Source organism: Pygocentrus nattereri, chromosome 3 (genome assembly GCF_015220715.1).
Source record: "Pygocentrus nattereri isolate fPygNat1 chromosome 3, fPygNat1.pri, whole genome shotgun sequence".
In the NCBI taxonomy this organism is placed as follows: Eukaryota; Metazoa; Chordata; class Actinopteri; order Characiformes; family Serrasalmidae; genus Pygocentrus; species Pygocentrus nattereri.
This window is the reverse complement of record NC_051213.1, coordinates 40,319,154-40,344,018: the sequence shown is the minus strand read 5'-3', so window position 1 is coordinate 40,344,018 and position 24,865 is coordinate 40,319,154. Positions and strand designations below refer to the sequence as shown.

The following is a 24,865-nucleotide window of genomic DNA, read 5'->3' as shown; positions in this document are numbered from 1 at the left end:
ACATAGCCAACCTAGAGGGACAGAGAGTGTATGTGTTTGAGTGGTGAATGTCCATTAGCTCTAGCAGATGTGAATGTTGTCTCAAAAATAGTGATGTTATTTGTAAGAATCATTCACTTCTAGATTCTCAGGGATTGTATTTAGCATTTTATGCAAACATAAAGTAGTCATGGTGTTAATAGACCACATTAGGCATACTGTAAGACCTAAAAACAAATCCCTTCAAACACACACAGAAATGGGAAGTGTATGAAGAGAGAGCTTTGAGTTCACAACTTAGATCAGTATAAGGAGAAAAAGACAGGAGGCTTTCTAATTGCAGCAAGAAAATGAGTGTGATGACAATCCAAGTTGACTGCACACTGGACATGCGCGCATTCGTGTGAGTTTTTCAATTGAAAGTGATCTTCTCTAAGGGAACGACATTGCCCACATATTGTCTGAGTGAACATCAGCTCCATGAACCAAAAGGAATGTTGAACAAAATATTTAACCCCAAATTTTTCAAGGTTACTGCAAAATGGCACAGTGTGTCTGTTGTCATTTACTTCAAATACAAGATTCTTAGAAAGGTCAGTGCTCAGCTGTTTTGAATGAAGTAATGGTTTAGCTATTTTTTTAAAAGAGAGTTCAGATTCTATGATCTGACTGACTGAGCCACATTCACTTAAAATCCTTTTAACAGTTTGACAAGTCCTGCCTATGTTAGTTACTGTTGCTGTGTCAGTGAAACATTCAATTCAGCATAGACCGTGGAGTCATATGGTAGCATCTGTTGCAATGCAGAAACAGAACAATGGAAATAGGTCTGAGAATTAAGAACATATGATTGTAAGAGAGTTTAAAGCAAAAAAGGATTCTGTAAACCATTTTACTGTCAGTCAGACCAAAGAGATCTTTTAGATAGTTTATATTAAAACAGCAAGTTTTTGTGTCAGAGCTAAGAAGCAAACTTCATGATAGCAATGGAAGAGATGCCACACGTGTAAGTATATTAATATTCATCTTTATATAGTTCTTTACACACTGTACAATCCCAGTCTGCAAAAAAGCTACTTAGTTAGCTACCTAACTTCTTTATTTTTTATTTTTGTATTGAATCTATCTATTATTTTATATTATTTTATAATAACGATTATACACAGAATATTACAGAATGATATGAACATTTGTAAAACAACATTTTCACAGTTACAAGTAAGCATTTTGTTACAGAAGAGTTATACTGTAATACACTAAGGGTGTTCTGTTGGATTTTGGTTTAAGTTAAAGTCCAAGGTGTCCACTGTGGTTAATGAGATCCACAGCTCTGGGGGGAAAAGCTGTTAGTGTATCTGGTTGTGCTGGGTTTGATGTCCCTGAATTGTCTACCAGATGGGAGTGGCTGAAAGAAATGATGTCCAGAATGAAAGGGGGACAATCAGTGATCCTCTCCGTTGTGCACTATAGTTTGGTTCATTAGAGGATGGTTATGGATGATGTTAGGGTAGGCCCAATGATGACTTGTAGTTATTAAGCTCAGTAATGTTTATTATTTCAACTGCTTCAAGTGCACAGCTGGATTTAGAGGATTACACATCTGCTGTTCTCAGATACATCAGCAAGTGTGTTGAGGATGTCACCACCACCAGGACTGTGACGTGCTACCCGAACCAGAAACACTGGCTGATTGCAGAGGTCTGATCTCTGCTGAAAGTCAGGGATGCTGCCTTCAGGTCTGGTGATTCACAGAAACTCAGGAGAGCTCGACGTGAGCAGACGGCAGGCGTAAAGAGGGCCAAAGCTGCATACACTCTGAAGATCCAGGGTCAGTTTTCTTCCCAGGATCCACAGAACTTGTGGAAGGGCGTCAAGTTCATCACAGACTATAACACCAAAGATGCACAATGCACTAGGGACCCCTCACTGCCCAATGCTCTCAATAAGTTCTATGCCCACTTTGAGGACCCAAACACACCCCCCAGCACCAGACTCACTCCACCACCTGGAGAAGAGCCCCTCAGTGTGACTCAAACAGAGGTGAGGAGGATCCTTAAGAAGATTAATCCCCGCAAAGCTGCTGGCCCGGATAACATTCCAGGGCGTGTGCTGAAGTGCTGTGCAGACCAACTCTCTGAGGTGCTGACAGACATCTTCAATTCCTTTTTAATCCAGGCACCTGCCTGTCCCCAACTGCCTGAAGACCACCACCATCATTCCAGTCCCTAAGAGCTCCACAGTGACAGGACTGAATGACTATCGGCCAGTAGCCATCACCCCGATAGTCACAAAGTGTTTTTGAAAGACTGGTTATGACCCACATCAAAGCCACCACTGATGTCACTGGGGATCCACACCAGTACGCGTACTGGAAAAACCAATCCACAGAGGATGCCATCTCCTCTGTGGTCCACACTGCCCTCGCCCACCTGGAGAGTAAGGATTCTTATGTCCGTATGCTCTTTGTGGATTTCACATCGGCCTTTAACACCATGATTCCCCAGATCCTGGCTTACAAACTCCATGCACTTGGACTGAGCGCCCCTCTCTGTAATTGGGTCCTGGACTTTCTGACTAACAGGCCGCAGTCTGTGACGATCCACAACATCTCCTCCTCCACCATCATCCTCAGCACCAGCTCCCCTCGGGGCTGTGTGCTGAGCCCCCTCCTGTTTCCACTGCTCACATATGACTGCTCAGCTATCCATCCAGGCTGTCATATTGTAAAGTTTGTGGATGACACGGCAGTGGTTGGATGCATCAGAAATAGTGATGACTCTGGCTATAGGCAGGAGGTGGAACACCTGGAGAATTGGTACAGTGAGAACAATCTCTGCATCAATGTGAAGAAAACAAAGGACATCAGAGGATCTGCACATTGGAGGATCTGCAGTGGAAGTGGTCTCCAGCTATAGGTACTTGGGCGTACACCTAAGTAACAATCTTACCTGGAGTAATAACACTTCCAGACTAATCAGGAAGGCACATCAATGCCTCTACTTCCTCAGATGGTTGAGGCGTGCTGGACTCGGGAGCTCAGTCCTCACCTTATTTTACAGATGTGTGGTGGAGAGCGTTCTGTGCTCTAGCATCACCGTCTGGCATGGAAGCTGCTCTGCGGCAGAAAGGAAAGCTCTGCAGAGGGAGGTGAATGCTGCACAGAGGACTGTTGGGGTCAGCCTTCCCACCACCATGGACATTTACACTTCCTGATGCAGGAAAAGGGCCACTGGCATCATGAAGGACCCCACACATCCAGCACACACACTTTTTGTCCTGCTCCTCTCAGGTAGGAGGTTACAGAGCATTAAGTGTAAAACAACCAGACTAAGAAACAGCTTCTTCCCTGAAGCAGTAAGACTCTTAAACTCCAATTAGACATCACTGCAATGGTACTTCATGTCCACTTATTTATCTCTGCTGCTGTACTGAATCTGTGCCTCTACTATATCATCCCTACAGATGTCACATTATACATGTCACTTTATACATTATCAGCATTAAGATGTACACTTTCTACCTCATACCCATCTTATCCTATCTTATCTTATCTTATCTTATCTTATCTTATCTTATCTTATCTTATCTTATTTTGGGTACTGGAATGAACTATATGGACTTGCTACATTGTTGCAGTAATTTCTTTGGTATGTTTTTCCACAGTAAATGTTAGCAATAGTTATTTTGCTGCTGGTGTCTAAAAATTGTCATGTCAGTTACACAGGAGAAAATGTTAAGTTATAAATGTAAAGTTATATCACATAACATGACATACAATAATTTTAACTAATTTTGTTGGCTTTTACTCTTAGTTACTCTTAGTTCACCAACTCTTAGCCCATTGCTACCCATTAATATCATGTAAACTGAAGGCATAAATCATCACAGATTTTAATCATAAATCATCACAATTTGCCTCAAACCATGTCAAGTTTTAAGTAATCTCAAATAGACTTGGTTCTGTGTTTTCTGACACTATATGACAAATTACCATCTGAAAAAAGGTAAAAAATTACAGACAAAATCCATTCTTCTACACAGCTGTTCTTAGGGTTTTTAGCTATTTCATACTATGTTGAAAACCACATAAGCAAGTCTATAGGAAACCTCTTTATAATTTAATATGGGACACTGAGACAAGTGTGTGTTTATTTAGATGTGCAGTTTGCTACCTTAGCCTATTAGAGCCAGTGCAAAGACATAAATGTCAAGCATCAGACAAAGTCTCAAATTTGTCGCTAATGAACTGCATTTTGGGTAATGTGGCAGTTGTGTAAATTAGATTTTCACTGAACCATTGAATAAATCAGTGTTGGAGAAATAAGCAATCACAGTGTTAAAGCCTGTAGTCTTTCAAGTGCAAAATCAAAACTGTTTTGACTTTACTACTGCAATTAAGAATGCTTGTTTTGCTCTTTGTTCTGCTTCTTTCTCCAGGATCAGTACGGAGTCCCATTCGCCCAAGCTGCAGATCCGGAGCCACAGTTACCTGCGAGCAGTGAGTGAGGTGTCCATCAACCGCAGTTTGGACAGCCTGGACCCGGCGGGCCTGCTGTCCTCACCCAAATTCCGCTCCAGAAATGAGAGCTACATGCGGGCCATGAGCACCATCAGCCAGGTTGGTCCTTTGTTCCCTGCCTCTTGGCTGGAGCTTGCTGACCTCTCAATTGCTGACCTGAGACCAGTTTCCTCTAGACCCTTAGAAAAAGGTTTACAAGCTTTTTGAGTTATGACCAAAAAAAAAAAAGAAAATTACACACAATTTTTATTTTTATAAATTATTTATATTTGCGTACATCTAGTAGCTCTTTTGCAACATGGTCATTTTGAATAACATAATATGCCTACTTTATAAACAAAGTAATTGTAAAGGTTAACTGTTAAGTTAGCTGCTAGGCTAAGTACTGCTGCACACAGCCATTAGCTGTGCTAGTTACAGTAATTTTTTTTTGTTACAACTGTGTGTGTGTGCGTGCACCACAATGCATGCAAAAGAAAAGTCATTCTGTCATTCTGAAAAATGTATTAGCAAATACATAGGCCTATGCACTATTTATAACATCCTGTTGCCGTCCCAGGTTGAGGATCACTGGTTTACAGAACAGTCAAGGAAAACTGGTCATAAGTCAGTATTTAAGAGCAGCATCCACCTGAAGTTGTCCTTGATGTCCCCTGTCCCTTAAATAAGTGCAGAGGGAAAAAAGCAAGAGCAAGTGAAGCGAGGCAAAGGCATATAGCCAGAATCAACAGCATGGCACTCTTTTGGTGCCAGAGACCTTGGCTTTGCTCCATATCCCGATGCTTTAGAGTATTCCATCTGTTTTCACAGGTCTCTTCTGTAATCTGACCATACACCATTCCTTTGGTCAAAGCAGTTTACATTTACATTTTTCTTCATATCTTCATAGCAAGATGATTGTGTGAGTCAGGGCTGCATACTGTGGCCAAAATACTATTAATATGATTCTACTGCTACACACTTTGTAGTTTCTATAGCAAATCATTTTGATAAAAATGATTTACTCATGTTGGTTTACAAGAATAACTTAATTCATCAATTACAGGAATTCTCACTGGGAACTGTTGTTGTATTTAAACTCTACAAGTACTGTATTAATAACTTTATTGTATCATTGTCTAGCTTTCCCATTTGTTAGGACTAAACTGCCTAGCGTATCAGATAAACCTGACATAATTAGAAAGCAACAGTGGAATCCAATTACGAATTTTATGAGTTACACCAAAAAAAACACTCTAGGCGTCAAAGTCCTAGATATGTTATGGACAGGTGGGTATGTGTGGGAGCCTGAACAGTGCACTTCAGTTAGATGTTAGAAATAGAAAAACAGTGGCACCTCATTGCCAAGGGTTTTAACCAAAAGAGCCATTGTAAAACTGTAAAAAAGGTCAAATATAGTAATATGTCTATCATGGAATGTTTTATAAGCTTCAGATATTGCCGTTTAATCTAGAACAGTCACAAAATTTAATGTGAATCAGCGTTATCTTAGCGATAACCTTATCTAGATAACTACTAGAATCCCTTTGAGGTTGCTAGTAGAGATTAGCATTATATAATTGTTCTTCCTTGTTTCTGGCCATGTTTTAACATTCAGATGTGGCCTGAATTCAACATTGTTCATTTGCATATTGTGATAGTGTGTATGTGTGAGCCTGTGTACATGGACATGTCTCAATTGGCCACCTCTATAACATGATTTTAATGGTATATGCTGGTGTTTTTTAACCTCCATCTAGTGTAGATAGCTCAAGTTGACTTTCCTGACCAGCACAACCTTTTCTCTTGTCTCATCCTAAATCCTGTATTGTAAAAGTGTAATAAAGTTGTTTTAACTTCAAATTAACCCACATTTATAATTTACTTAAAATTGTCATATTTATTCATGGAATTCAGCAGCTGTCCATTGACTTCTATTAAAAGTGAGTTTTAGTCTGTGTTTACTGTCTTTTTCTAAGTACAGAAAAACATATTGAATTTTTTGTCTGTGGTCATCAATTATGCAGCATGTGTGGTAGTGTCGCAGATAGATAATAGCTTGATAAACACTGGATATGTTCCTTTAACATTGGTGATTCTGTACTGTGTGCAGTGTCTTTTTGACCAGAAGGACATTTGTATTGAGTGGGTGTATAAAGGGTTGGGATGTAACAGAATAGTAGTATTGGGATTACATATTCAGAATAAGTATTTGTATTCAGTCCGAGTTACATTTTGTAAAGGCAATATTCTGGATAGAGTTACTTTTTACAATTTTAGGAGAATTCCTAAACAAGACAGAAATACAATAAAACATGGCTTAAAAATGACTGACCAGACCTTAGAACTGTGTGTACATGGTCCTGATATCCTGAGAACATCTCTAAAGCACTAAACAGCATGAGCAAAGCATGTAGAAACAGTGCTTTACATAAACAGGTGGTGTGGGAGACTGCACCCACAGTGTCCACTAGGTTGTATACCTGTTCATTTGGTTTACTAGTTGAAATTCTTTCTCAGGTTTGAGTTTTGTCAGAACTGTTATATCAGCATGCCACAAATTAGCACAGATATTGTGACAGACATGCCAAACATACTATAATGCTGAATGGCTAAATGAGGGGTGCTTCAGTCATGTTTTAAATGTGAATGAAAACATTTAATGAAAAATTTAATGTGAATGAATGTTTTTATTGTTTTGCATATTGAAAAATATTTCTGATGTATTTTGGTTTTTAAAGATTTTAAAAATAATACACCACATAAAAAAAAAAAATACATTGCTCAAAAAAATAAAGGGAACACTCACATAACACATCCTAGATCTGATTGAATGAAATATTCTCATTGAATACTTTGTTCTGTACAAAGTTGAAAGTGCTGACAACAAAATCACACAAAAATAATCAATGGAGATCAAATTTATTAACCAATGGAGGCCTGGATTTGGAGTCACACACAAAATTAAAGTGGAAAAACACACTACAGGCTGATCCAACTTTGATGTAATGTCCTTAAAACAAGTCAAAATGAGGCTCAGTATTGTGTGTGGCCTCCACATGCCTGTATGACTTCCCTACAATGCCTGGGCATGCTCCTGATGAGGTGGCGGATGGTCTCCTGAGGGATCTCCTCCCAGACCTGGACTAAAGCATCCGCCAACTCCTGGACAGTCTGTGGTGCAACGTGGCGTTGGTGGATGGAGCGAGACATGATGTCCCAGATGTGCTCAATCGGATTCAGGTCTGGGGAACGGGCGGGCCGGTCCATAGCTTCAATGCCTTCATCTTGCAGGAACTGCTGACACACTCCAGCCACATGAGGTCTAACATTGTCCTGCATTAGGAGGAACCCAGGGCCAACCGCACCAGCATATGGTTTCACAGGGGGTCTGAGGATCTCATCTCGGTACCTAATGGCAGTCAGGCTACCTCTGGCGAGCACATGGAGGGCTGTGCGGCCCTCAGAAGAAATGCCACCCCACACCATTACTGACCCACTGCCAAAAAAAAAGAAGTATCACTTAACTTAAACCGGTCATGCTGAAGGATGTTGCAGGCAGCAGATCGCTCTCCACGGCATCTCCAGACTCTGTCATGTCTGTCACATGTGCTCAGTGTGAACCTGCTTTCATCTGTGAAGAGCACAGGGCTCCAGTGGCGAATTTGCCAATCCTGGTGTTCTCTGGCAAATGCCAAGCGTCCTGCACGGTGTTTGGCTGTGAGCACATCCCCCATCTGTGGACTGTGGCCCTCAAACCGTCCTCATGGAGTCAGTTTCTAACTGCTTGTGCAGACACATGCACATTTGTGGCCTGTTGGAGGTCATTCAGCAGGGCTCTGGTAGTGCTCCTCCTGTTCCTTCTTGCACAAAGGCGGAGGTAGCAGTCCTGCTGCTAGGTTGTTGCCCTCCTACGGCCTCCTCCACGTCTCCTGGTGTACTGGCCTGTCTCCTGGTAGTGCCTCCAGCCTCTGGACACTACGCTGACAGACACAGCAAACCTTCTTGCCACAGCTCGCATTGATGTGACATCCTGGATGAGCTGCACTACCTGAGCCACTTGTGTGGGTTGTAGAGTCCGTCTTATGCTACCACGAGTGTGAAAGCACCACCAACATTCAAAAGTGACCAAAACATCAGCCAGAAAGCAGAAAGGTACTGAGAAGTGGTCTGTGGTCCCCACCTGCAGAACCACTCCTTTATTGAGTGTGTCTTGCTAATTGCCAATAATTTCCATCTGTTGTCTATTCCATTTGCACAACAGCATGTGAAATTGATTGTCAATCTGTGTTGCTTCCTAAGTGGACAGTTTGATTTCACAGAAGTTTGATTTACTTGGAGTTATATTGTGTTGTTTAAGTGTTCCCTTTATTTTTTTGAGCAGTGTATATACACAACCCCAATTCTAATGAAGTTGGGACGTTGTGTAAAACATAAATAAAAACAGAATACGATGATTTGCAAATCCTTTTCAACCTATATTCAATTGAATACACTACAAAGACAAGATATTTAATGTTCAACTGATAAACTTTATTGTTTTTTGCAAATATTCACTCATTTTGAATTTGATGCCTGCAACACGTTCCAAAGAAGTTGGGATAGGGGCATGTTTACCACTGTGTTACATCACCTTTCCTTTTAACAACACTCAATAAGCGTTTGGGAGCTGAGGACACTAATTGTTGAAGCTTTGTAGGTGGAATTCTTTCCCATTCTTGCTCGATGTACAACTACAGTTGCTCAACAGTCTGGGGTCTCCGTTGTCGTATTTTGAGCTTCATAATGCACCACACATTTTCAATGGGAGACAGGTCTGGACTGCAGGCAGGCCAGTTTAGTACCCGCACTCTTTTACTATGAAGCCACGCTGTTGTAACACGTGCAGAATGTAGCTTGGCATTGTCTTGCTGAAATAAGCAGGGACATCCCTGAAAAAGATGTTGCTTGGATGGTACCATATGTTGCTCCAAAACCTGTATGTACCTTTCAGCATTAATGGTGCCTTCACAGATGTGCAAGTTACCCATGCCATGGGCACTAACACACCCCCATACCATCAGAGATGCTGGCTTTTGAACTTTGCGCTGATAATAATCCAGACAGTCCTTTTCCTCTTTGGCCCGGAGGACACAACATCCATGATTTCCAAAAACAATTTGAAATGTGGACTCGTCAGACCACCGGACACTTTTCCAGTTTGTGTCAGTCCATCTCAGATGCAAAAAACAATGCAGTTTATCCATTTGAACGTTAAATATCTTGTCTTTGTAGTGTATTCAATTGAATATAGGTGGAAAGGGATTTGCAAATCATTATTATATTTATTTATGTTTTACACGTCTCAACTTCATTGGAATTGGGGTTGTGTGTATATATATATATACAGGAAGAGAGAGAGAGCAAGCACCACATTTTAATGTAAATTACAGCTTATTCCTGAATTTAATATATTGGAAAAATAAAACAAGGTGTGCACTGTGCAAAGGTTTTATATGTTATAATCATTTTTCAGCAAGGTAAACTCCTAGTAAGTAGATGTAATTGTGAGCTAAAATTTGCAGAAACTGCCATATTTACATTTTTCTCCTGTAGACAGTGTGTTAACTCATTGTCCCCTCAGTAAAAACATTACACAAACAAACAAATGGACAAGTGGGTGTTCTCTAGTTCAGTTGTGTTTGCTGGGTTGGTTTTTGCTCGCTGTAAGCTTTCTTCAGCAAGTTCTTCTGACTTGAACAGAGAGAAGGACACCATTGGGGAGTACTGTTTTGTTAAAAATGTGTGGCTAGGGACAAGCCACAGTCTTGTCATTGTTGAGGACACTGCTTAGGTTTTTTTACCTGCTTAAGTAACCCTAACCCTATACTAACCAAGATTTGGACTGCCCAGTTTATATATTGCTATTTATTTTTTACTATTTATAAAAACATGGATTTGGGTTTAATAGGCTATGTGTGAGGAACAAATTTCAAAGTGCTGTGTAATTACAGCAAGTAAAATTATCCAGTTAGGATTTGTACTCTGTGGTATCTAGGTAGATAATGACAAGCACTCACACCCTCTAAATTACATTGAAATGTGTAACAAGTTCTAATTATTATGGTAAAAAAGGTCATTTATAAAAAAAGGTAATTATTTGAAGTAACAATTTAGTAACTACAGACATTCTGGTAATGTCACATGTTTAAGCTGGAATGTAACTCAGAAAACTTCCAAGAAACAGGTGTTTACCTGTCAATGTACCCCAATAAAACTAGGACTATAACATAGTGGATTTACTTTGTAGTTGAATTAAGGAAAAGCACCAGGTGTGTACCACACATTTGCCTAGTTAATACCTAGTACAACCCCTTCTCCAAAAAACATTGGGATGCTGTGCAAAGTGTAAATAAAAAACAGAATGCAATGGCATACAAATCATTTAAAGCCCATAATTTAATAAAAAATAAGACAAAAACAAAATATCAAATGTTATCAGAAATGTTAATGCATTTTTGCCCATTTTGAACTGAATGCCAGCACATTTTAAAAAATTGTGTAATGCTAAAAGCACCTGGTAGAACATCTCACAACTAATTAGGTTATGCACATGGCATAGGTGACACATCTGTGAAGGCACCATTGATACTGAACCTGCAAGTTTCAGAGCAACATATGCTGTCAGCTAGATGATGTTTTTTTCGGGGAAAGCCTTGCTTATTTCAGCAAGAGAATGCCAAACTATATTCTGCACATATTACAATAGAAGTGCTTCATAGTAAAAGTGTCTTGGTGCTAAACGGGTCCATCCTGTCACCCACTGAAAATGTTTGGTGCATTATTAAACAAAAAACGCAAAGAAGGAGACCTCTAACTGTTGAGCAGCTGAAATTCTATGTCAAGATTCAGCAAGAACAGGAAATCATCATATTTTGATCAAATATGCAGTTTAAATGATTTGAAAATCATTGCATTCTGTTTTTGTTTACATTTTAGACAGTGTTCCAACTTTTTGGGAAACAGAGTTGTACGTGTAAATCAGTAAAACTGTCTTGGAGCTTAGACCTCACACTTATTTTTGGGGACAATAAAAGATTACCTTCTGGTCCCCCATCTCTCTGATCACAACGCATTTACCTCTACATTCTTCAAAAACTTTACTATATATGCTCCCCCGAATATCCAGTCATAACGATCTTACTTCTTATGTCTACTATGTCATTTCCTCCATTTTTTTAACACTGTGCTCTAGGGATTGAGATCACTGGTAATGTAACCACATCTGGAAGTGTTCTTTCATCTCGTACACTGTAAGAATATAAGAATTGTATAATTTAAGAGTATGCCAGCCCAATATAACAATGGTTATTGGAATTCACTGTCTTTTTGATATTCATAGTGTTTGAGTTATTAATGATTTAGCCATTCTGTTCCTGAATTTACTATTAGCAGCAAAGGGGTTTGTGGGGACTTTGAGTCAGGAATGAGGTTTTGTGTCTCCCCCTACAGGTGAGTGAAGTAGAGGTAAATGGGCAGATTGAGGCGGTATGCGAGAGTGTGTTCAGCGAGATGGAGTCTCAGGCTGTTGATGCTCTGGATTTACCGGTTTCTGGGTGCTTCCGGATGCGCAGCCACAGCTACGTACGTGCCATCGAGAAGGGCTGCTCTCAAGACGATGGAGAAGTGGAGAGAACAGCACTTCGGGCTATTTCACCCCCTCGCACCACCACTACTGTCAGAACTATACAAAGTAGCACAGGTAAGAAAAAAAACTGTACTACAGTTATGAATACAGCAGTACTACAGTTAAAATACACATACCTTCCACTTTATTAGAAATCCTTACCTTCTTCTTCCACTCACCAGGGGATTACCTACGTTATAGGTACATCACTATATACAGTCACCAAGCTCTTTATTAGGGACACTTGTACACCTACTCATTCATGTAATAATCAGCCAGTAGGCTTGCAGCTCTAGGTAGTGTCAGCATGGATAAAGGAATAGTAGGGTCAGAATTTGGCACGAAAAGCATCAATCCAGGGACCCAACATCTTGTGGAATCCATGCTATGAAAAATTGAGGCAGTTTTGAGAGGAATGGGAGGCAGGCCGCCTGTCTGTGTCACTGATAGCAGTTTTTATGTGTTTAATATTTTCTTTAAAATTTTCCTGCGTCCTCACTTTTTTTTGATCTGTTCCAAACTTTTGTACTTTCTGCACACTCCAAGCACTTTATTTTTATAATGTTTAAATGTTTAGTGGTAATACTTCATTATATTCCATCAGTGTATGCTTTGTATCGGAATTGTGTTTCTGTAGATTTTCAGGATATAAAATTCACGTTTATAGAAGCAGATCACCTCATGTATCGGTTATCTGCTGTGTTGTTTACTAATAATTGGTATAGGCAGGGGTTAAATTGGACCAGAGCCTTTTCATTCATGTGAAATAGTCTCTAATACGGCCTTCTTGAAACCATTTAACTAGTCCATGTGACACACTGCATTTGCAGAAAATCTCTGAATAGTTGTACAATGGCACTGACATGCCCTCTTCATATGGTTCTATCAATATACAATTGCTTAGATACATATTGAATCCTTCCTGTTGTTTCCTAATGTATAATTAACTGAATGATCTTGTTTATGATGCCTCATCTTTAAGCAGCTTAGATTATTTCCCATTTGAAGGTAATTTCAAAATATTTTGTCTCATAGACATGTATCTAGCATCCCTAGATACGGTTTTCTGAAATAAGGAAGCTAAATCAATTTTTTTTTATACAATAGACCTGCATGATGTTTCAGGTACTGTTTTGCCAACTGACCATTACTAAATGTATTCATTTCAATAGTGTTTGTACATTTATATTGCTAATCAGAGCAAAATTGTTACTGATATTATACTAGGTAGGAAGACTGGGACTTTCAGTAGTTTGAAGAGCATTTTTCTAAGTTTGATTAGGTTGCACTGAACACTTGGCAGAAAAGAGGTGCACAGTGGTGAACCATTTCACTTCCACATAAAATGCCACATAAAATGAACATATTTTTTCCTCATTGTTGACACCCAGAGAAAAAATTGTGCCCCCCCCACCTTCTAAATCACATTTTAATCGTTGAGTTGTCTGTCCTGAAAAATACATATTATATACAATATTTAAAATACATACATATTATAAATAAGAGATGAGAAATAAAAGTTTTAGGTTTGGTACAGCAACTTTCATATGCAGACATAGTATAGTGTAGGTATTTCTGTTTCTGTTATTGTACCACCATTTCTTCTACTATAAGAAGTATTCAGACAATCTGTTTCCATCAGTCTTTCTGGCTTTGTCTCACATCCTTCTTTTCCTCACTCCCCACAAAATAGAGTGAGTCAGGGGCTTCTCATTCTTTATTTAATTCGCCGCGCACACACATACACGCCTACGCCCATATACAAAGTGGCTCTGTGTGTCATGTAATTACAGTGATTAGCATTGCACAATTGTTGTAGTTAATGTCAATTAATCAGAACAATTCACAAATTAGTGGGAGTGAGTAAAAGATTGAAGAACTACTCAAATAACCGAGGTGCAGTTCCAAGCCACAAATGGTCCATATCTAAGCTAAAATGCTGGTGTTTAAAAAACAAAAAATACAAAAACAAATGGCTCCTGGAGAGGTGTGTGAGATTGGGGAGGAAGTGGACAGAGGAATAGAGAGTGAAAAGGAGGAAGAACAAGTGGCAGAGAGTGGAAGGAAGGAGCTGAGGATGAGGATGTAGGTCACTCTCTCACTAATGATCTCTTCTTATAATTACATAAGTGCAAAAACCTCAGAAAAATGTCATGTGTATTTAATGCTGTCTCATTAATGTACTCTCATTTGTCAAGTGCAAGTTCTTAATTACTGTCCTGACTACTCTAAGAATCAGTAAATGCAGTCAGCATCTAGTAGGCCAGTGCAGACAAAATAGTTCTTAGTGAGAAATATTACTTAATTATATAAAAGCACTTTGTAGCAGCAGAAACTGAAGATAGAGATGTACCAATGGCTTTTTTAATGAACTAAGTAAAAGCTGTATAAGCCAGTTTCCATTCCATTTCTTTGTTATTGCTATTATTTTGAAATAGACCACTTACAAAGCGGGGATGCCACTCACAGAATGGAGCTGCCAAATGCTGAATTGCAATGCACATAACAATCGCCTGTCCTCTACAGGGTTTGAGCTAGGCCCTTAAGTTCCAGTGAGAGGTACTGTTCATGCTACAGCATACAAAAGCATTTTAAACAGTCATATGCTTCCAACTTTGTAGCAACAGTTTGGGGAAGGCCCTATCTGTTTTCAGTATAACTGTGCCTCTGTGCTCAAAGCCTGACATGCACAGAGCCCTGACCTCATACTCACTGAACACCTTTAGGCTGAACTGGAATTTTACTGCTGCATGTTACTATATAGTGATCTTATAAAGGAATCAAAGATCAACATCTCTTTCAGCATAATCAAGCAGGTTTTTAAAGATTTTGTTAAAAATAAATGAAATAAAAAACAATGTGATTGGGCTTTGAAAGTGTGGATAGGCTTATTCAACCATTTAGTGCCCACCTGTATTTCCAATAAGCCCAGTCTTAATTTTATTTCAGAAATATGATTGACTTGAATGGTTAATAAGCTTACCAACACCACAAACACTCTTTAAAGAATGACTAAGAACAAATATTTAAACTGGGTAAAAATCTGCATTTTATGCATTCAACCTCAAGACATTTTAGTGAACCACTGGGTCATTGGGCAGTAGGCAGGATATACCCTGGATAGGTCAGTGAACTTACACTGCTCAGCTAATCAGTCTGCTAACCATCTGTATTTCAATTTTTGTGTATTCATGTCATTATTTGTACAAACCTGTACATATTTAATTGAAATGTAAGTGTGGGCCTTGTAACTAACGCATCTCTTTAAGTTAAAGTGTTGTTCTATTTTGCTGATATGTGCATCAGTTGAGCCCTTGCAGTGAAAAACAGTAAATGTGACTTTTTTTTGTAAAAATCATATGTGCCTGATAGACACTTCATTTCCAAAAATATTCGCTCGTCTGGCTTCACACGCATATGAACTTGAGTGACATCCCATTTTTAATCCATATGGTTTAATATGATGTCGGGCCACACTAGCAGCTTCAACTCTTCTGGGAAGGCTTTCCACAAGGTTTAGGAGTGTGTTTATGGGAATTTTTGACCATTCTTTCAGAAGCGCATTTGTGAGGTCAGACACTGATATTGGACAAAAAGGCCTGCCTCACACTCTCCACTCTAATTCATCCCAAAGGTGTTCTGTCGGGTTGAGGTCAGGACTCAACCAAGTCAAGTTGGTTGCAGGCCAGTCAAGTTCTTCCATGCCAAACTTGCTCATCCACGTCTTTATGGACCTTGCTTTGTGCACTGATGCGCAGTCATGTTGAAACAAGAAGGGGCTGTCTCCAAAGTGTTTCCACAAAGTAGGGAGAATGAAATTGTCCAAAATCTCTTGGTCTGCTGAAGCATTAAGAGTTCCTTTCACTGGAACTAAGGGGCCGAGCCCAACTCCTGAAAAAACAACCCCGCACCATAATCCCCCCCTTCACCAGACCCTACACTTGACAAAATATAGTCAGACAAGTGCTGTTCTCCTGGCAAATCTAGAGTCATCCATCAGATTGCCAGATGGAGAAGCGACTGTAGAATACTTAGTTTTGAGGAAATTTCATGACCTTGAACTTGTTGCACAGGTGGCATCCTATCACGGTACCATGCTATAATTCACTGAGCTCCTGAGAGCGACCCATTCTTTCATCAATGTTTGTAGAAGCAGTCTGCATGCCTAGGTGCTTGGCTTTCCCCTAAGAAAGGCATGCTGTTCATCCTGGAAAGTTCTTTTTTTGGTTTGTTTACCTCTCTCACACTCTTAATTTCTCTCTCTCTCTCTCTCTCTCTCTCTCTCGACTCTCTCTCTCTCACTCTCTTTCCTTTTCTGGATGCTGTTTGTCATCTGTTAAGAAGGCAGAGTGTCAGTCAGGCCTCACTGCAAGCTCAGCACTCTCCAGCCACAATCCTTCCACACACACACACACTCCATTTCTCTGCCCTGTAATGTGTGTATGCTCTATATAAATGGTAGAACTGTGACTCGATGTTTGGTTTTGTGTGCCTTTGAATGATTTATGGCAGATGTGAGAGCACAATAAGTACACTGAAGCGTCAAGAGCATTTCCTCCCACTGCTGACAGGCTAACTGTCTAAGGCTTCTCTGGAGCAAAGGAAGAGAAAGTAGAGTCCCATCTGAGGACATCACTGAAAACATCCTCCTTGTTCACAGCGTTTGAGGACTAGCATTTTTGCCATACTAGGGTAATACCATTTGTTAATTATTATCATGATATTGGCCTTTGCAGAACTACAATCGAAGAAGACTGGAGTATGCAAATAAGTGTTGTAACCAAAAAGAATGTATAATTACTCTGTACTGTGAGCATCTTGATCAGCCTTGACTGATATAAATCAAGGTGATGATGGAACCCAATAAAAGTAAAAAACACAACCTAGAGTGGGCTATCCAGATCAAGTCGAACCAAATGTTGTACTGTCAGAGAAAACAGACTGCAGTGATGGTTCTGCTTGTCCTGGAACAGTGTACCAGATAATACCCTCATCCTGCACAGAGAAGGATTCAGTTCCCTATCTAAGCAGAGCCTGTGCGTAAGTCTTCTACAATCCTTTCAACTCTGAATAAGAGTATCTGCTAAATATGTAAAGGTATTGTTTTCCACTGTTTTCCCCCAAAATATGTTGAACTAAAAGTATATGGCTAATGACTTTTGATAAGGGTGTTGATGTGCCACATAAAATTATGTTTATTTAGGAGTGTGCAAACAGTGCTTCTAATAAGATCATAAAGAAAAGTTATTTCATCTATATTCAACACAGAATGGAGTTGACGTTTTTACCGTTTCAGTCAAAGAAAAGAAGTCAAGTCCCACCTTAAAAGCAGTCAGGTGCCAGAAGAAGTATGCACCCAATGTTCCTAAAATCATCAAATGAATCATTATATGTCTGTTTATCTATATAACATGAATTTTGTATTTTATTTTTATATATTAAAATGGTAATATACACCCATACACTACTAACAATCAAAGATGGCTGTTTTATTATTACCATTATTTTTGGTTTCAGTGTTGAAACAGCCTTAAATTAGCTTAAGAATGCATACTGATTTGTTTAGAACTGGGGGCTTGACTAGAGACTTGCCTATATTGAAGTTGTACTGGGCTAGAGACTTGCCTGTTCTGACTCAGGATTTGAATCAAGATTCAATCTTGACTTGACTCGGGACTCTAGTGTCAACACTTGAGACTTACTTGTTACATGCAACTTGGTGACTTGTTCCCACCTCTGCTATTTGCTAACTTTAACTTTTAGTTTGTCGTCTTCCTCATCTGATGAGTTGTCCATCCATTTGCTCCAGTGTAATCACAGTTATATGACTGCAATAAGATATTCAGCAAATTCTTTCTGCATTCGCCAGTTAGCAGAGGAAGAAAAAATTAAATTCATAAAGCCTGCTATCAGTTATCTTCCCCTACTTCCTCCTGTCTCCTCAAGAGAAAGGTTTTACTGGTCTCACTCTAGAGACTACTGCGTCACTGCTGCATAGATGTGAGTTGACATATTTTCAGTCATAGTGGATTGTTGTGAAGTCAAACATTTACATCATATTTACTAAAAAAATCCCTCATTATAAAATGTCATCATACAATCAGACAGCCACCTAAAACACAGTACTGAAGTAAGTGTATCCAAAAGGGCTGGTTATAGTTAGCAACAAATTCTCTCAAAACCAAAACAGATTGATTTTCATATCAGTTACTAAACAGTGCCTTTTTATTACTAACCAAAAGTGGATGTGGCTTAATCTAGGAGTTGAATGTAGTAGAAGTGGGTGTATGTACTGATGGTGGTTGGTTAGTGTAGTGGGTAACACCTCTGCCTTCTACGCTGTAGACTGGGGTTCAATCCCCACCTGGGTAAACACCCTACACTATACTAATAAGAGTCCTTGGGCAAGACTCCTAACACCACCTTCGCCTACCTGTGTAAAAAAAGCAATCAAAATTCTAAGGCGCTCTGGATAAGAGCGTCAGCCAAATGCCATAAAATGTAAATGATTCAAGTGAACTGCAGACTAATCAAGAAGCACCTAATAATGATGTTAACATTAACATGCTTATTTAAAGTAAATTAGGTCTAGACCAGTCTAGATTTAAAGTAAATTAGATATAGACCAGTCTAGATTTAAAGTAAAGTACATTTTGGAACATGTATATCTGTTGACTTAAGGGTTGCAAAGTATATAGGTATTGTAATTCAGTGTTCAGTGGCACACAACTGAATTGGCAGTATTAAAGTAATTTGGTTGAATTTTCGCTTACACAGTCCTAGTTTCCATCACTAAAAACCAAAGGCTGAAATCTTTATGTACATTTACGGCTCTGCTATTTGTGCTCAATACAACATATGCATTTTGGTCTTTTATTCAGAGATATATACTCCCAATGGGTTAATAGACCCAGTAATCTTGGAAGTTATAATATAGAACTAGCACTTAAACTTTATTCAAGCTTGTCCTCAAATTGTGTTCAGAGGCAGGCCAAAAATAATCCTTTAGCTTTTATAATTGCATAACTCTGTAGTTCTAATCCAGATATACATTAATGGGACACGAAAACCGGGTCATCACCCATTAAAGCAGATTACATTAGATCGCACATATTTTTAACAAATGCTAAGCTCTTCGATGTATTGCCTGTAGTTTGTGGAGCATGTGACAGTAGACAGTTCAATTTAAACAGAATTAAAATTAAATGTGAAATGACGACAGCTCTGAGCATGTTAATGTATAAAGCTTTTATCTGGATATGTTGAGCTTTGAGTTGCTATGATGACTAGCATTAACAAAAATGGCATGGATTAGCAGTGTGACGGGTGCTGACTCTAATGGCTCTTTTAATAACCTATGGTGTATAGTGGCCTTTGCAAATATTGCCACTTCTGTTAGACATGAGCAAAGTGGGCTGTAAAAAGAACATTCCTTATCACTTATGCTTTTGATCTTTCATTCAAAATCTTAACAAAAATGCTAAGATGTTAAGAATCTGATGGGAAAAGAATGCATGTCTGTATGAACAACACACACAGTGAGGAGGATGGTTCAAAGGGATAAAGAATCTCCAAGGATCATAGCTGGGAAATTCCAGACATTAGTTAAGTCTTAGGGTTAGAACATGTCCCAGACCACAATCAGATGTCACCTACATAACCATAAGTTGTTTGGGAGGGTTGCCAAAGAAAGCCTCTGCTGTCAAGCACCAACAAACTCAAGCACCTACAGTTATAGAATCTGAAGGATCTGGTGAAATTCTGTATTGAGGTATGGTCTCAGATCCCTTCCTATGGATTCATGGTTGCCAACAATAAGAAAAATGTTTCATGATGAAACTTTCTTTTTTATTTTAATCATTGTACTTCAGGTAGATGTGTATTTTGAATTAAAGATCTAAAAGATCAGCAATAATGAATTATTTTACAGCCTGTTTTGCTCCTGTTTACCAGGGTGCCAATATTTGTGTGGGTATATAAAATGAAACTTTGTGTTTAATTATTTCTCAGTCATAGCTCATTGAAACAGGCAGAGAAGTTCTATTGAAAGTGTATATGCCACACTTTTGATCAAAGAGAAGAGATATTTTACCATGATTTGAACTTTGTGATAATCATTCTTGTTTTGCACATATATCTTTTATATAAATTATTCCATGTTTTTGTCATTTCTTCAGAGACCATGTCATGTAAATTGAACATCTAACAGAATAACGGCAGACTTCTAAGGATTAACGACATTGACCATATAAAGCCAAAAGAAGGGTCTCATGGCCTCTTACTGTATGTTCTATTAATACATGAAAGCTAATGTAATGAAAATCAGCATTACCACTAGAGATTTCCATTAAATGGGATCAGATAAAAATTTATGCCAGACGTAGTGTACATAACTGCAGGATCTTAATGGCATTGTCATGGTCTTACAATATATATATGTATATGTGTGTGTGTGTGTGTGTGTGTGTGTGTGTGTGTGTGTGTGTGTGTGTGTGTGTGTGTTTAAATGGAGTATGTATGGTAAAGGCTTAGGAAAAATACAAATTAAAAATACAAAGTAATTCCTGGTCTGCAAAGACACTTACACCTTCTTTGGCAGAGTTGCCATACACCCTCAGACATAGTAAGGGGAAAAAAGGCTGTCAGTTCAGAAGAGAAATGAGTGTTGCCGAGGCCCTAGTTTTACTGCAGTCATTACTTCTCTGTACCACAAGGTGGTAACAGAGAGCTATTAATGTCATATAGCCAGTATGTGTTGGAGTAATAGAGATCTTGTAAGAGTTAACTATTTCAGTTAAACACTCATTTCACTGGTTTAATGAAATAAACATATTGTATGCCTTTCTTACTCAAGTCTTACTGCTGACCTAAACCACAAGTTCTCACGCACAACTTCCCAAGTTCCTAAAATTGGGCTACATTGTTATATGTCTTATATGTATATATCTATGCTCATAATGACAAAGCATATGCATACTGTCACAAGAAATACTCTGCAACCAAAATTACTATATGCCTTATTCCATTACATAAGTAATATTCATAAGATTGTAAAGCTCCAGCGAACCTCTTGTGATCACCCAATACCCATGTGCAAAGTATGTCCTGTGAATAACTTTCCAATGGCCAGTGTACTCCTCCTCTTTCAGTGTAAACTAGGTAGTATTAATCACGAGGTTGATTTTGTCTCTGTGTTGAAGTTGGAGAAAGGTAACAACCATGCAGAAACTAACATAGCAAGCATAACTGGGCAGTCAGGCTCAGTCATCTGTCTGCCTGTTATCTGTCCATCCATCTATTCACACATTTGTGCAGCATTCCCTGGATGCACATCCAGAATTAAAGTGAATTAGATGGATAATGTTTTACTGAGCCAAGAACAAACTGAGGTCTACTATAAGGCCATTTCACTCATTTCTCTCGGCTCACACTGATGTGTATTGTTTTGCTTCAGTGGCTTCAGATGCTTCAGATATGACTGATTAGCAATATTTATGTTTTATCATATTAATACATTGTCTTTATTCATCCAAACTTTGCAGGAGTAATAGAATAATATGACAATCAAATTCAGTATCACATAAGCAGTTTTAATAATAATGTTCCCTTAGACTTCATTGTATGTCTCAGTGTGTGTTTCTTTGACACCGTCAATAGAATATGTTGTGAATATGTTTTTGTATCCACATTTGTAGTGCCTTTTGAATTTAATTTATTGTGTAATGGATGTGTACATAGTTTTCTTTATAAATATAGTATTCATAGAAAGTGTTACAAATACAAGCCATTAATAAGCCATTTAAAATAAGACATTTAAAATAAGACATTTAATAGTTTATTATTGGGTTTCCATTTTCCAAAATGGAACTGTACATTAAAATAGGGGATCATAATTTTGTTCACCATCAGGAATAGTAAGGAGAGAGGGGTAAAAGTGAAGTAAAGGGGACAGGTTTTGGGCAAAATCAGTTCAGAGGGATTATTATTTAATCATTCCAATTCAGTCAAATCTGCCAGAAAATGTCCTTATGAATTCTCAGGAAAGAGTGAGCCTTTCCATAGTGAAGATGTCATACATTCGGTCAATCCAGTATATGTATTTGTGCACTTACTTGGAGCTGTTTAGACCCTAAGCAGTTTTCTACCAGTTTGTCCTTTAAAAAGCTAATGGTGTTATCAGATCTATGGACTGCCCACCCCAGAGCTCAAATTCCCAGCATGTGTTTGGGAATACTTCTGAGAAGGTAAAAATGCAACCAATCTCTGAGACTGAACTTTGGAGGTGTGTCAGAACAGTCCACGAGATTTCTTTGACACACTAATACTGGAAAAACTGAAATTATATGTAGTTTTTGAGACGTCTCTGTAATTTCCTGCTAAATATGTTTTCTGCTTGTTTCCTCACGCTATAAATGTTTAATTTGCGGTTAATGGCCGGAAATTATAGCAGTGAAGGATGGGGTCTGACTTTGGTACGATACTGCACAAATACAAAACTAAAATAAGATAAAAGAGAGAAATCTTTAAAAAGATTCAAATGTATACATTTATTCATGTACTTATATTATTTCTTAAACATGCGTATTTTTATCTGTTATGCCTTGTTTTCCACGCGTATTCCGTCACGCCCCGCCTCCTCTGCTAGGATTGGCCAATAGTTGACATGTAGTCAATACTGACGCAAAAGGCGTAAGGCCACTAGCCAATCTCCCCTACACACAGACACTCCGCGCGCAACACAGTTCTGAGGCAAAACACGAAGCCGTTGGCCGAGCTGGAGTTTTTAACGAAAGTGAAGCGATTCCTTCAATCGCTTTTTTCTCTCGTTTTCCCCCCGTTGTCCGTTTACCAAAGATTACAGGGTATGTGTGACAGCTGGATCCGCCGCCTCCGTGAGTACACGCCCTCCACACACACACACGGATTCTGGAGAGTGTCAGCCTCACTTTCTGCTTACTCATACCGGCAGCGCAGCGAGTTCAGTGAATGAAACCAACCCGAGCCCGCAACGGCAAGAGCACTTAATGTACAAGCATGAATAGCATTTCATTTGTTGCTGAAATAAATAACCGTTAAACTATAAATAGACTCTGGTAATTATGCCAAATTAATCAAGAAATTAAATAATACTTTATATTAAAAATAACTAATCAGGTTGGAGTTAAATGGGTACTTAATAACAATAATAGTATTTACATAGCCTACTTTCATGACAGCATCAACTCAAGGCAATTCACAGAAAAATTCTAATTAATATATAAAAAACGTCTGAAAGAAAAGTCTGAAGTATCTTATGGAAACATGACCAAGACTTGTGAAGCTGTGTTGCCAGTGTGTGCCCTACATACTGCACCTGCTCTGTTTCATCAAGTAAAACATAGTAAGCTGATAGTTCCTCTCTAATTAAGACTGTGTTCTCATGTACAACTTTATATTGTAGTTAAGCTGTTGTGTTCTGTTAATGGGAGTAAATTATCAGACGGAAGTTGGTATGAGGGAGAGACAGCTCTGTTTAGCGTACTATTTTTGTGTGTCATATGTGATAAAGCAGAGCAGGTGCAGTAGGCAGGGCACACGTTGGCACCAAAGCTACATACAAACTCCCTCAGAAGTATGAGGTGTATGTAGGTCAAGGCACTAAATATGTTGGAAATTATTTTGTTAGAGGCCCAACCGGACGGAATGGGGTTGGTATGACCTTTTGAGTAGTTGTCATCCTGGTGGTGGTGCACTTAAGTAACAAGCTCACATGTTTGCAATACTTCTATTATCCAGAGGAAAGCTGTGTCGCACCATCACCTCTAGTTCAACTCACTGTTTCTCAGTCTGGACGATCTTGGTAAGCAATATCAGACCAACCACTTAAAATAGAGGTTCTCAAATCAGGGCTCAGTTTACTCCAACCCATTTCACTTGCACTTACAGGAGAAACACTGAGCATCTGGAGGATGCATCATGGCATTTTTCATTTTCATGCTAATTAGCTATTCACTTTCATCAGTTGTTAGCAACATTGACTGATCTATCCCTTTCTTATGGAAGTACAGAACGTTTGTGTCTTTGTTTATATGTATCCAAAACTCCCATTTCTCAGAAACAATTGTAAGCATCTCAGTGGCTCCAATGTAAAACAACTTGACATGCAACCATTAAGTACGATCCAGTAGAGCAATCAATGTTTGAATAATTCTAGTAGTTTCAGTAATATAGTGCGTAATGTTTTCAGACAGGCACCCACCCTCACCTCCACTCCAGAGTGAGGATGTTGAGATTGCCAGGGAAACACTAATGCACTTAAACTGTTAGCTCATCCAAAGAGGAGATGACGAGGTAAATGGATGGAGGCAGACTGACTGTCTACTGACTTTCTTTCTCTTTCTCTGTTTCTGTTTTGTGTCTTTCTCTACTTTCTCTTATACACAAGAATGTACTTTGTAGGGATGTAACAATTAACACAATTTGTCATTTAGCTGAGTACTATATAAAATATACAGCAAAAATAAGGAATGACTAGAAATGTGCCATATATTTCCATTTTCAGGTTTTTTTAACTGTGTTTCCTAATCTGAGTCTTGTGGTACTACTGCCCTGCATGTTTTAGTATTTTCCTTGCAATAACTCACCTGATTTAACTCATCAGCTCATTATCAAGAAAGAAAATTCCCTGAGTTAAACATGGGAAAACACTAAACTGTGCCAGTCAGATGTACTCCAGGACCATG

The 24,865-nt window shown here is 38.9% G+C and overlaps 1 protein-coding gene across 4 annotated transcripts in view; it reads left to right on the top strand.

Moving 5' to 3' along the window:
- The window catches only part of dlgap1b (discs, large (Drosophila) homolog-associated protein 1b), a 161,771-nt gene that overhangs the window by 101,979 nt on the left and 34,927 nt on the right, over positions 1-24,865 (top strand). For all 4 annotated transcript variants that reach the window (XM_037537057.1, XM_017715954.2, XM_037537058.1 and 1 more), the window contains 2 exons: positions 4,417-4,597; positions 11,969-12,218. In XM_037537057.1, the coding sequence (XP_037392954.1) occupies positions 4,417-4,597; positions 11,969-12,218 (431 nt within the window). The remainder of the gene's footprint in view (positions 1-4,416; positions 4,598-11,968; positions 12,219-24,865) is intronic.